Source organism: Chelonoidis abingdonii, chromosome 8 (genome assembly GCF_003597395.2).
Source record: "Chelonoidis abingdonii isolate Lonesome George chromosome 8, CheloAbing_2.0, whole genome shotgun sequence".
NCBI lineage: Eukaryota > Metazoa > Chordata > Testudines > Testudinidae > Chelonoidis > Chelonoidis abingdonii.
The window spans coordinates 66,483,390-66,495,558 of record NC_133776.1 but is presented as its reverse complement, the minus strand read 5'-3'; the positions used below and the strand labels follow the sequence as shown (position 1 = coordinate 66,495,558).

At 48.4% G+C, this 12,169-nt stretch overlaps 1 protein-coding gene across 2 annotated transcripts in view; it reads right to left on the bottom strand.

Annotated features, from left to right (window-relative positions):
• The window catches only part of FRMPD3 (FERM and PDZ domain containing 3), an 87,731-nt gene that overhangs the window by 41,238 nt on the left and 34,324 nt on the right, over positions 1-12,169 (bottom strand). For both annotated transcript variants that reach the window (XM_075068720.1, XM_032772195.2), the window contains exons 5-11: positions 9,480-9,584; positions 6,974-7,081; positions 5,885-6,016; positions 4,103-4,222; positions 3,350-3,486; positions 1,228-1,354; positions 300-389 (exon numbers count right to left, since the gene is read on the bottom strand). In XM_075068720.1, coding sequence (XP_074924821.1) covers positions 300-389; positions 1,228-1,354; positions 3,350-3,486; positions 4,103-4,222; positions 5,885-6,016; positions 6,974-7,081; positions 9,480-9,584 — 819 coding nt within the window. The remainder of the gene's footprint in view (positions 1-299; positions 390-1,227; positions 1,355-3,349; positions 3,487-4,102; positions 4,223-5,884; positions 6,017-6,973; positions 7,082-9,479; positions 9,585-12,169) is intronic.

Below are 12,169 nucleotides of genomic sequence, written 5' to 3'. Positions count from 1 at the left end.
TATTCATCGACTTCCAAAGAGTTACAATTCATACCAGCTGAGGATCTGGTCTGTAGTCAGTGGAGACTTTGAAGGTTTTATGGGCAGACTAGTATTGTCACCTCACAATGGAGGAGTTCATTAGTATCTGGGAAATGTCCTGTCCTTTATTTGGAGATCATGGACACCTGTGCACATTCGTGCATGTGCATGCGTGTACATACACTGTTGTGCATGCCAAAGGCCACCCTCAGAACCCATAAAGACCCACCCAAAATCACGAGGATGGTCTACTCTGTATCGTACTGGAATTACCATACCAGTCCCACTGTGTTGAAGAGGACTCCTGCAAAGGTCGGAAGCTCATTCAAGATCCGCAGATACTGGAGCTTTGCCTGCGTTGTTGAAACCTGAGGAAATACATCAGTGTAACAAGGCAAAGACTCAAGAGACTGAAAAAACTAAGGAGGATCCCGAAGGAGGAGTCAAGTAAGATCCTCTCCAGAAGCTTGGGGAGTGCTTGGTGCACAGTTTTGGGGGGTTTAGAATTTGCCATTGTGCCTCAAATGATTTGTGACATGGAAACATCCCCAGGTGATGTGGAAATGACAGCTGTGCTCCCTTAACAACTGAAGGCAAGTAGCTGCTGTTGTTGGAAACAGATATTTTATTTTGCCGTGGGACAGGGGAAATGTCTAAAAGTTTATTGGCCTAGAGAAGGAGAACGTCCATTCAAACATGCAGGTACTTCTGTAAACCCTTAGAGGATGATGTGTCCTTCTGGGATCTACAGCTCCCATGAGAAGTGGCTTCCCTCACAGGAAGTCCAGCAATGGCAGGGGCTGGATGGGCAGACAGGCCCCTCTCCCGGAGAAGCCTGTTTTGAAAGCACAAAATGGGAAAATAATCCTAAAGCCAAGTTAACTAAACTGGTGACTTTTTGGTCAAGTTTCAGGTTGGTTCTTAGTTTATCTGAACTGACTATGCTCCACCACTGTTTACTGCTGTGAAATCCAGATCACCCTGGCAAATGGATTCATGACAAAGAGCAGGCTAGCGGGCTGTCACCCCCGGGGATTTACAGCACACTCTAATGGACTTAAACATCAATTGCATACAATAACATGAATTTCTGGCTAGCCATGCACACTAATAGCAAGTGAAAACATAAAAGCTCCTGCTGGCACATACCAGCTGCAGCACTCCCCACCCAGAACCCATGGTGGGGCTACGCTGGCTTCTGCTTACCTTGGTGCCACTGGGCGGCTGGTTCTGATGGGCCTTCAGCTGCTGAGAGAGAGATTTCCGAAGGCTCTTCTCTTTGATGAGCTGCAGAAGTGAAGGAGGCAGAAACGGCTCCAGCCCCCACTCCTTCCTGCAAGCAGAAATGACTTCAGAGAGAGGAGAGAGAGCGGCAGGTGCTCAGAAGGGAGAGAAGGTGACAGAGAACAGAGGAGGAAGAGAATACACATGGCCAGAACCTGAAGGCAGGTGTGGCTGGGTGGGGAGCAGCTCTGAGACACCAGTGGGCCTCCTCTAAGCCCTCCTGCTACCTTAGCAGAATGAATCAGGAAGTGGTCAGATGCAGATCCGACCGCTGGGGAGTTCTGGTGTAGGGGATGGGGATGGGAAGCAAGGCAGGGTTTCACTGCAAGATATAAATCTGGGGCCAAATTCAGCCCTGGTGTCAGTGGGTGTAACTACTCTGAAGTCAACACAGTCTCACCCATTGACATCAGGTCTGAATTTGGACCACGGTTTCTAACGCTACTGCTGGTTTATAAAGACCCAGCCACATTTATAACCAAGTAAGTGTTGATCCCCCACTTCACTACATGGTTTCTGCTTCCAAACCAGTAAGTACCTCAAGTCCACTCCAGAGAGGCAAACAAATCCAGAGCTTGTCCTTACTCCAAGTGACTGGACAGACAGGAGGAGTTCTCTCCCATTCCACCATTATTATAATCGTGTATTATTTTTAACTTGTTAGGTGCATTACAGACAAGGTCTCTGCCTCACATGGCTCCCAATCTCCCGGTGTGATGCTAGCACAGAGTTTGATAGCTCATACGCTTCACTTCAGCCTGCATCAAGCAGGCTAGAGTTTTGAGCTCAGGAATAATGGATTCTTACTGCTGAGATGAGAAACCTCAGTCTGCCAAGGACTGGGTGCCTAGTGCATGTCCAGGATGATGGCTGGATTATTCCTCCCCTGCTTACATGGGATGGTACACATTCTGCCTTGCAATCTATTGCATGGGAGGAGGGGGAACGTTCTGCAGGTTGACTATTGACCCCAGACCACGGCGAAGATGATTCCGAACTGACGAGTTCCCAGCTTGCGCTCTCCTCCCCTCCCCTCCCGCGCAATCTGCAGGCATTGCCTGATATGTCACAGCTCCTTTCTTCTGGCCATATTTGGCTGGATCTCAGGGAGCCAGCTGGCAGGGTGCAAAGGATGGGAGCGGAGAGGCAGACAGGAGCGGGGAAACAGTTACTGGGACACTGAAGCACTCTCTTGCCAACAGAGGGAGCCAAAGCCATTGCTAAGCATCTACAAGGCACCACAAGCAGTGAAGAAGGCTGAACCTTGGCCGTTTTGGTCTGCCAGGGCTAAGAGAATGGTCTCTTTGGTCTCTCTTCAAGGAGTGCTGCACCCGCTGCATTTGGGGGTTGAACCAACCCTGATTTCAAAGCAACATTCAGAATCACATAGTTTCAGCTAGCAAGGAAGGATTGTCTAATGGTTAGAGCTGGGAACCAGGACTCAGAAGAGCTTGGGTCTACTTCTGACTCACTGTATGGCCTTGGCCAGGTCCCTTAACCCCTGTATGCCTCAGTTTCTCCATATGTGAAAAGGAGATAATACCTACCTACCTCATAGGATGGGTGGGGCAGGACTGTGAAGGCTAATTCATTATTGTTTGAAACATAATCTGGAAGCCTCAAATGACCTGGGACAGGGAAATGCAAGGCATCGCTACAATTATATGCTGGAATTATACAGCCCCAACAGGTTTGCCTGCTTTGGACGCCAAGCTGTGAATCAGGAAATGGATCCAGGTTCACAGCAAACTTCTCCACCAGCCTGTGCTGGGTCTGGTGTTTGTAATGAAAGCCTGCTGGTTTTAGGCATCTCTTTGCAAATGTTCTGTGTGTCCTATCAACAGCGTTGTGCTGGGCCTGCTGCCAAACCCACTTCCCATCAGCTGATTCTGACCTGCATTCCAGCTTCACCCTACATCGCCTCATCCTGAAACATTCACCTGCAGAGCCCCAGCAACAAGGGAGGACCCCTGGCCAGGTAAAGATATGTGGCTGGGGAATGGGGGCAGGGCTGGGAAGGAGGAATTGGGAGAGCAGGACTCACTCCACAGTTTTGAGGGACACCTTCTGGGCTGGCCGGGTGGCAGAGACGGTGATGTAGATATGGAGGGCAGCCAAACCCAGTAGCGTCTCTGGCTTGGGGTCCATCCCAAAGCGCTCCCTGATCACATCGTTGCGGCTCTGGGGTAAGAGAGGAGACCGCTCAGAATCAAACTGGAGCTGGCCCCTAGGCTGCTTCACAAACACAACACCTGAGTATCCCAGTGTTGCTGCCAGATAGTTCTGCCTTGGGAAGGCAGTGCTCTGAGCTGCCAGGCACAGGCCGGCTGCTCTGCAGACAGCAACGGATTGGTTGGCTGCTTCTTCTACCATCTGCCATCTCAGCTGATCTGCCAGCCTTCACGGTATCAGACATCTCCATCAAACACAGGAGAGGAAAACAACGTTACAGCCATCCCGGAACAGATTTACTTCTGGCAGGGTACTGCTGGCAGGAAGCTCCAGTGCCACTGTTCTGAGGGCACTGGCAGGGCACTGCCAACAGGAAGCTCACAGAGCGAGTGTTCTTAGTGGCACTGGCAGGGCACCCCTGCCAGGAAGCTCACAGTGCCACTCTTCTGAGGGGCACTGGCAAGGCACCGCCAGCAGGAAACTCACACTGCCGGAGTTCTGAGTGGCACTGGCAGGGCAATGCAAACACGTTGGGTAATGCTGGGACTGACGTGTCCCGAGAACAGCAATGAGGCTGTATTTCTATCGGCCACTGGCCTGACCTTCTGTCCGTCCTTCCCCTTACCTGGATGTACAGGTACTCAAACGCTGCTGGGTCTCGATGCAGCAGCTCCACCGGGTCTTTGGGGAAGAAGCTCACACGAAAGAGGCATCGCATCCCCTGATAATGTGTCCTCTGTACCACCTGTCCCAGGGGGTGAACAAGAGCAGGTGAGGCAGGAAGCAGGAGTTGCTGTTGTAAGGCAGCAGAGTGGGGAGCAGTCCATTATCCAGCTCTGCATCCTGTGCATTTCACAGCCCCCTTCCCCTGCTGTTCCCTGTCCTTCCCTGCCCACTTTACCCACCCTGAAAATTGAGATCTGCCCATACTGGTACACTGGGGCACATTGCAAACTCTAGGGGAATTCAGAGCTGGATTGGACCTTCACAGCTCAGCCCATCTCTGCCAGGGAGAACAGGCAGCCTCACTGAGAGGAGCTGACAGGATTCAGGGCCATTCCTGCAAGAAGCCGTGGGGCTCTGGCAGAGTTATAGAGGCATTACAAGCCCAGTTTTGCAGGCACTTATAGACCAAGGTCATATCAACCCCATAGATCAGATCAGATTTGACTAGATAGGTGCAGATGCACAAACTAACACTCAGACCTCCCGCTACCTGACTGCACCCACAGACCAGGCAGTTAGAGGTCTACAATAGAGGATTTGTGCCTGCAAAATTGGAGCCCAAATGGAAAGCCTTTTGGGAATGTGGCCTGCCATCTCTTAATCTTCTCCTGGGTGAGGCTGTCCCAGAAGGATGCTGAGGATTCACAGTTACACTAAGCTAGTGTTTATACAGCAGCCTGAAGATGACATTATTACTACTCTCACTAAAGCCGTCCTGGAAGCCCCTGCCCTTTGCCAGGAGAAATTGGGTCGGCCTCTCCTTGCAAGCCATCAGAACTGCCCCTCAGTTGGCCAGAGGGGGCGCTGCAGAACAGCGTGAGGCACACCCTCCCTATCACGGGGCTAAGGACACTGCTTCCTTCCACGCCTTTCCCAACCTCATCCAGTCCAGGTATCAAGCCTGAGTCTCCCATGGATCTGGGCAGACCCACAGGCCCCTCAGTCAGCCTCTTTCCTCTGTCTTACTGGTTCCAGTGCCTGCTGAAGTGCCAGTGGGAGCCTGATAGTGAAGGAGCTGCCAGTGGAAACCCTTCCTTGCCCATGTGGCACTAAAAGTGTCTCCACTGCATCAGCTAACCAGAACGTACAACTGCGAGTCTGAATGCCCTTCACCCCAGGCCCAGTGAGCCCCCAGGACCCTAGGCTGGATGGACCTGTAGACTGGATTCCCCTCTTGCCCCAGCAGAAGCTCATCCCTCCAGGACAGGATTAAAGCATAACATTCATTTAGGTCTAACACTGTAAGGAACCATGCCTGGCAGCTATAACCAGCAGTTCTGAATTCATCTCCTGGCCACACGTGAAGGCAGCTGCCTAGCTCTCCTATGCTCTGCCGGGGATGTTAGTTAACACTGGCCTCCCAACTCTCCCAGTCCTGGGAGCAAAAGAATCTCCACGCTGTCATAGGAGAGTGTATGACAGATGTTCCTCTCCCTGGGCAGCCCCATCAGGACCTCCCCAGAGCACTGACTCCCACTTGCAGAACTGAGCCTGCGGGACCCTTTCCAGCAGTCACTGATGGCACCAAACTGATTCCATCTTACACCTTCAGCCTAGTCCTGAGCGCCTTCCCCCTAGGTGAAAACCTCCCCATCCCCACCCTCATGGAGCCAGACCTCCTGCTACAAGTGCAATGCTTGGCCTGGTGGCAGGTGTCCAGCCATGCAGCTCAGAAGCTTACGTGGGCCAGGGGCTGCTTCTCCTGCAGGAGGAGGAACTTGTGGCTCTGCTCTGGGCTGGAATACTCCAGGACCAGGGCAAAATGTTCGATGTATTTCAGGGAGAGGCGGTCCTGTAGCGTCACCATCACGTCCTGGCAATGTAACCCAGAGAGAGACACAGGCAGGGTTACATGGGCCCAGCAGGTAACGTCTGTATGCATGTTTGCAGGAGGTCCAAGGGCTGCTGTTTCAGGTATAACAGGGCACTCTTGTTATGCAGCCCAGTTTCGTGTTCCTTTCCATAGGCTACACCCTGGGAGAGTGTGATCTGAGAGCTACTAGCTAAACAGACAATGGCCTGTGCAATAGCAATGTATTACTCTGCACCTAGCTGAAAGGGAGACTAAGGGGACCTCCTTTACAGCAACAGTAAAGGAGCGATCTCTCATTGCAGTAGGGGACATCTCTTTAGAAAAGAGACCTTGGGCCATTCAACTACCTGTGGGAGGACAGAAGGCAGAGTATTAGCTGGGCAGATGTAAATCTCTGACTGGTCAGTACTGTTACAACAGAGGGGATGTGTCTTTACCATAAGGCTGTGCTGGGAATTAGGAGAACAGCCTGTTATTGTTAATGGGCTTTACAGGCTTAATAATAATCCACCTACCATGCTGCAAATGTACCCCCACCCTAGGCCAGCTGTGTACAAGGAATGTCAGACCCGGCTCTGAAGAGCCATAGCCAGTGCCAGAGTGGGGATCATGAGGGTAGCACAACAGGGTGTGTAGCACAGTGCATGCTGACAGCCTGATTCAACAGCAAATCTCCTGTCGACTGGAACAGGTTCAGCACTGGGCCCCAAAACAAAGGTGGAGGCTGGTGAAATGGGGGAGGGAGAGAAGACGGGGGTCACAGAAGAGCAGAATATTGTACCGTGGAAAATACAGCACTCAGGGAGGGAAACATGCTATTTATTATCTGGGGCCAGTGCACAGACAGCAGTGTGCTTTGTGCAAGGCCGCAGGAGACTGGGAAACAGAACAAGCAAATGTGATAAGGGAAACACAGAAGCCAAGGAAGGGCCTGTGGAGTCAGAGGAGGGCTCGCACCTTGACTGTTGTTCGGCCATCAAATGTGAATGACTTGATCTGCCCGTTCTCCAGGAAAACCTTCAATACATTGGGGATGAGGAGGAGAGCTTCCTTCTTCAACATCTCCTGTCAAACAGGGCCAGGGGAAAGGCAGACCCCCAACGGGTATGGAACAGGGAGGGAATGCAGCAAAGAAAGGAGGGGGTTGAAAGGAAGAGCATGGGAACAGGAGATTGGGGAAAGAGAAGGAGTGAGTGGGGAGGCCCATGAAATATGAGAGAGAATGTCAGTGATATACTAGTTAGTGGAGCCTCTGCTCCTTCAGAATTATGCACTAAGAAAAGGCAAATTTCCCGTGAAAATACAGCATCTGCGTCAAGCTCTTTGAAAGCACAAGGGCTGAGAATTTCAGAGCTGTCTGGTGGATTCACATACATGAATCTCCCTTGATCCATCTCAGCCCCCTGCCCATCTCAAGCCGTACAGGAACCCATCAGTTGAACTGCACATCTCATGCGGGCAGCACAGCGAAGAATGATTTTATTTAGCAAGCAATGTTTGAATCAGATAATTACTTAATTGATTTGGCTTAAAAATAGAATTTGCTAGAAGCGCTTTAAGATTTATTTTTACTAGCGCTGCTTAACAAAATCTTTCTGCAATTACGGGATGTCACTGGGATAAACATTATCGCAGGATTACAGTCTCTCATGGCTATGCAGAAATACCCAGGCAAAAAGGCCCCATTCACAGGCACAGTCTCAAAGCCCTTTGCACTGGGGTTTAAACCATATAACTCTTCATTAAAGTCAACTGCCAAACCCCACATAGTGTTCTGAAAAACACCCTCCTGGTCGAAGCAAGAGACCCTGATCTCACGGAAACCTTCTCAGCCAAGGATTCAGTTTCTCTGACACCAAATGCCTGATCTGGGTGACATCGTTTTGATGAGCATTCCGTCACGAAAATATCGTAACAGAACTTCTGCCGTCTGACTGGCTCAGAGGACAGACTTTCTGGGTGCTTCAGCCTATCAGAGCTAGACTTCTCTGTGCAAGCACAGCACACTTAAAGTGTACTGTCTTGATAGGACTAAACAGGCCTGGGACCAACTTAAGTTTTTAGGATGAGCTGTAAAGAGAAAGAAAATTGGGCTTGTGCCCTTTTTTGATTCCTTATGAAGGAGGTTTGCAAGGTTAAAAAAAGTTGCACACTCTTTTACATGAGAAATCAGATCTTTTCTATCTGTTTTTTCCCCCCGGGAGATTCTGTGGATGACTGGAGAACTGGCAGATACTCAAGAAATGAAACCTGACTACGGGGATATGGATTGTTCAAATGTGGTTGTTCTTTGTTAACACCTGTTTAACTCAAATGCCTGATGAACACCTAGAAAGAAAGATCTGGTAAATCTCAAACACCTGCTGTTCCGCCACATAAGGGCAGAGAGCTCCAAGGAGTTCTCCAGACAAGGTCAGGCTTAACACTAATGATATTTCTAATATATAAAGAAGCAGGAAAAAATACAAAACACCCTCTTACCTACCACTAAACAAATATTAACCTATTACAGACATTAGGCCATGTCTGTATAATATTGTCACCAATCATTACTACAACTAAAGGACGAGAAGCTCAGCTACCCCTGCCTGGTGGGCCTCCTCATGAATGTTGGTGTCTGTGCTCTCTCTCTATGGGCTGCCTGGTCCTTAGGGTGCTGAATAGGCTGCTGGTGTATCTAAATAATAATCTATGTACTCAGTGCTTCTCTCGGAGTGATAGTCAGGTGCTCTGCGATCCTGTCGTAGGGCAGCACGCTGTAATCTGCACTGCACACACATGAATACAACCAGACATTCACCAAATGGGAGAGTCACTACCTACTTCCCGGCGTGGTGCATCTGCAAGTGAAACCAGTCAATCTATGCATGTGAGCAGGAGAGGCGAATCCGTGGAGCGAGCGACAGCCTTGCACTCATAGCCCTGAGCCACCTCCCAGCCTGCTTTGCTCTGCCACAGGGCAGTTCGAAGGCCACACACTGCCATGGACCAATGCTACCCTGAGAGATAGAGACCCTGCCCCTTCACTTGTGGCCTGATCAACCACGGGTACACGTGAGATGTACATACTGGTCTACCCGTCCAGTTTACAGAGAGCTACAAAGCAGCTGCATCTCCTTCACAAAAAGCTTATCTAGGACACAGGTAGACCTTACAACTAGATCAGACTCCTGCAGAGTGCTGTGGATCACATGCCAGCCCTATTACGTGTACTCATGAATCCCTCCGTCACGACACACATCACAATCCTTTGCCCATTATAAGTGAAGTTAGACGGACCACAGTCCACTACTTACAAGTTGATTAGCAGAGGTCTCTCAGGCATCACCCAAGAACCCTCTGGCAGGAATGGCCCAGAGGAATTGCTGCACTAGCCCAGCAAGGACCATCTTTCAGAGGAGCAGACTGACAGCAGAAATACTCACATCAGTGCAATGGTGGACAAAGGAGGAGCAGCACTTACTGGATCTGTCTCACCAACCGTGACCTGTTCTGAAAATCGGACCTTCACTGGATTGGACCTCAGTTTTGCCTTCTTGGCTGCACTGATGAAAGCAGATTTTGGGGACTGCAAAGAGAACACAGGGTGTTAAACATCTGTCCTTGAAGCTGGACCTTGGGGAGGGGAAGAGAGAGACTTTCCTTGGAGGCAGTGCAAGAGAGAGGCAGAAGAGAAGCATTGATAACATTAGGTAACAGAACACATGCCGAAATTCTTCATGTTTTCACATGCCCTGCTGAAGAGACAGGCCCCCCAGGGAGCACCACCACTTCAGTCTCATAGAAGAGTAGGCATGGCGTGGGGCAGGGATGGGCACAATCCACAGGGAGGGAAACAGCCATAAACTTCATCCTTAGTTTCCTGAGCAAGTGGGGGAGTGAGGACAAGGACCTGCAAATGGCTGCCTAAATCAAAGCCCAGTTAGCATGCCTTGGGCTGCTCCATCCGACACAAACCTCACGTCTGTGTGACATGTCTATGGCATTGGTAGTAGCAAGGTGAGGCACACAGCACAGTGAATGAGAGCACCTGGTACATGTTAGCAGTCATGGATCCATGCCTGCAGTGCACTCCCACTACCAGCTGGAGGCACTAACAACATGATGGGTGTCTATGTCCCATCCACCTCCCCAAGCTGGGGTCATCATCACAACCCACTAAGTTTCCATCTGCCTGATGATGATCAAGAACCCTCAGGAACCTGTGTGGAGAGGGGAGGGGAGGTACAAAGGCACACTGGCAGAAGCAATGTATGAGTCTGCAAGCACTGGGTGGCAGCAGAAGAGACTGATTGAGGAAGAGAGTTGAAGCTTTTGGATCAGAGTATCAGGGAAGTTCCATTGAAGTCAGTGAGACTGCGCTGACGGACACCAGCTGCAGATGTGGCTTTCCACATCTAATTCACTGGTTCCTAAATACAGTCCAGGCTGCTAGTGAGTGAATCGCATTGCCCGGTGATGGCCATGTGAAATGGTCTGGTGGTCTCGTTCCAGTGCCTGGTAGTCAGGTGGCCTCCTCACAAGCATCACTGTGGCACTAAAACCTCACAGGCTCAGCACACAGGCCCACGGACCAGAGCTCGGCAACACTGTTTGCCAACACCTTTTTTCGTAAAAAGTACAGATTTTGGTTGATTGAAATATTTTGCAAAATTGTGGTGATTTTGCCAAACTGTTTCATTCAGAAAAAAAAAATCCCTACAAAATTCAGAAAAAATTGCAATGTTTCGAATTTTTGATTCTAACCACTTTTCATTTAGAAACTTACTTCAATTGTAAAAAAACCCCAAAATGTTTAAAAATAGCTTAAAAATGAGGACGATTCTCTGCAGCTTGAGGTCTTCAAACCACAATTTGAGGACTTCAATAACTCAGACATAGGTTAGGGGTTTGTTATAGAAGTGGATGGGTAAGATTCTGTGGCCTGCAGTGTGCAGGAGGTCGGACTAGATGATCATAATGGTCCCTTCTGACCTTGAGGTCTATGAGTCTATAAATGCTTAGTTTAGACACAAAAGAATTTTTTTCAACTTTTCAGTTTGCCAAAAATTTAAAAAAAAATTTCATTTTGGGTTGACCCCAAATAATTTTTTTTCTTGATTTTTTGGAACACCCAGTGAAGCAAAAAAAAAAAAAAAATTCAGTTATTGGCACAGCTCTCAGGCTGGACGAAACCCTGGAGTGCTACCGATCTGTGTTGCCTTTACTGGTGGTCTCTCCTGGTCTGGAGTCACACTGTCAGGGGTAGGAGACAGAAGTTTGCATTGCAACGGCCTGCGCAGGTTGGATCGATTTACATCAAGGTGAAAGCCTCAATTTAAATAATCAATTTAAATCAATTTTTCCATTTGCACTTCAGTTATTTCTAAAGAAATGTGCATTCTCATTGGTTGATAGAATCATTAAAACATTGATTTAAAACTAAATTAGAGTCTTTACACTAGATTTGGAACATCTTTTTGCTACCTACGAGGATACACTACAACTATACACATTTAATTAAGCAATTATCTAGCTTAATATTTCCAGATTCTTATTATACATTTTTAGCCTGATAGAATATGGTATATTGCTTATTTACTCTGTTTTTTCTCATGATTCAAGCTGTATTAGAATGGTAACTAGAATTTAATTAAGCACAAAAAACAGTATATAAAATTTATTTTTATTAAACAAACAAAGCCCTTAATACGCTACTGTTGTGCCATATTTATAAAGCTTGATCTCAAAAGTTAGATGTTTCCCCTGATTCTTTCTTTATATAGAAAAACAGCCTTCAACTCAAAGTTTTTTTATTTAAATGTTTTAAGAGACTATAATAAATGTAGGCTTTTAATACAGTTTGTGTAAAATTCAGATTAGATTTTAAACAGGTTTATTTTTAAAAAGAAAAAGTGATTATAATGTAAATGACAAAATTAAAACATCTGATTTAAATTAAAAAATCTATTTTTAAATTTAAAAAAAAAAATTGATTTTTATCCACTCTGGGCCTGTGCTGCCCTGGGTCTTTAGAGAGAGGACTTGGGTCTCTGGAGCTCTCAGCCTGGCACAAGTCACCAGCACACAGCACTTCTCTCAAGGTGTGCTGCAGGGTGCGAGCCGTTCTTGTGGGTGTCTGAGGTTTCAGTCTGAAGACGGTTGGCCTGGGGC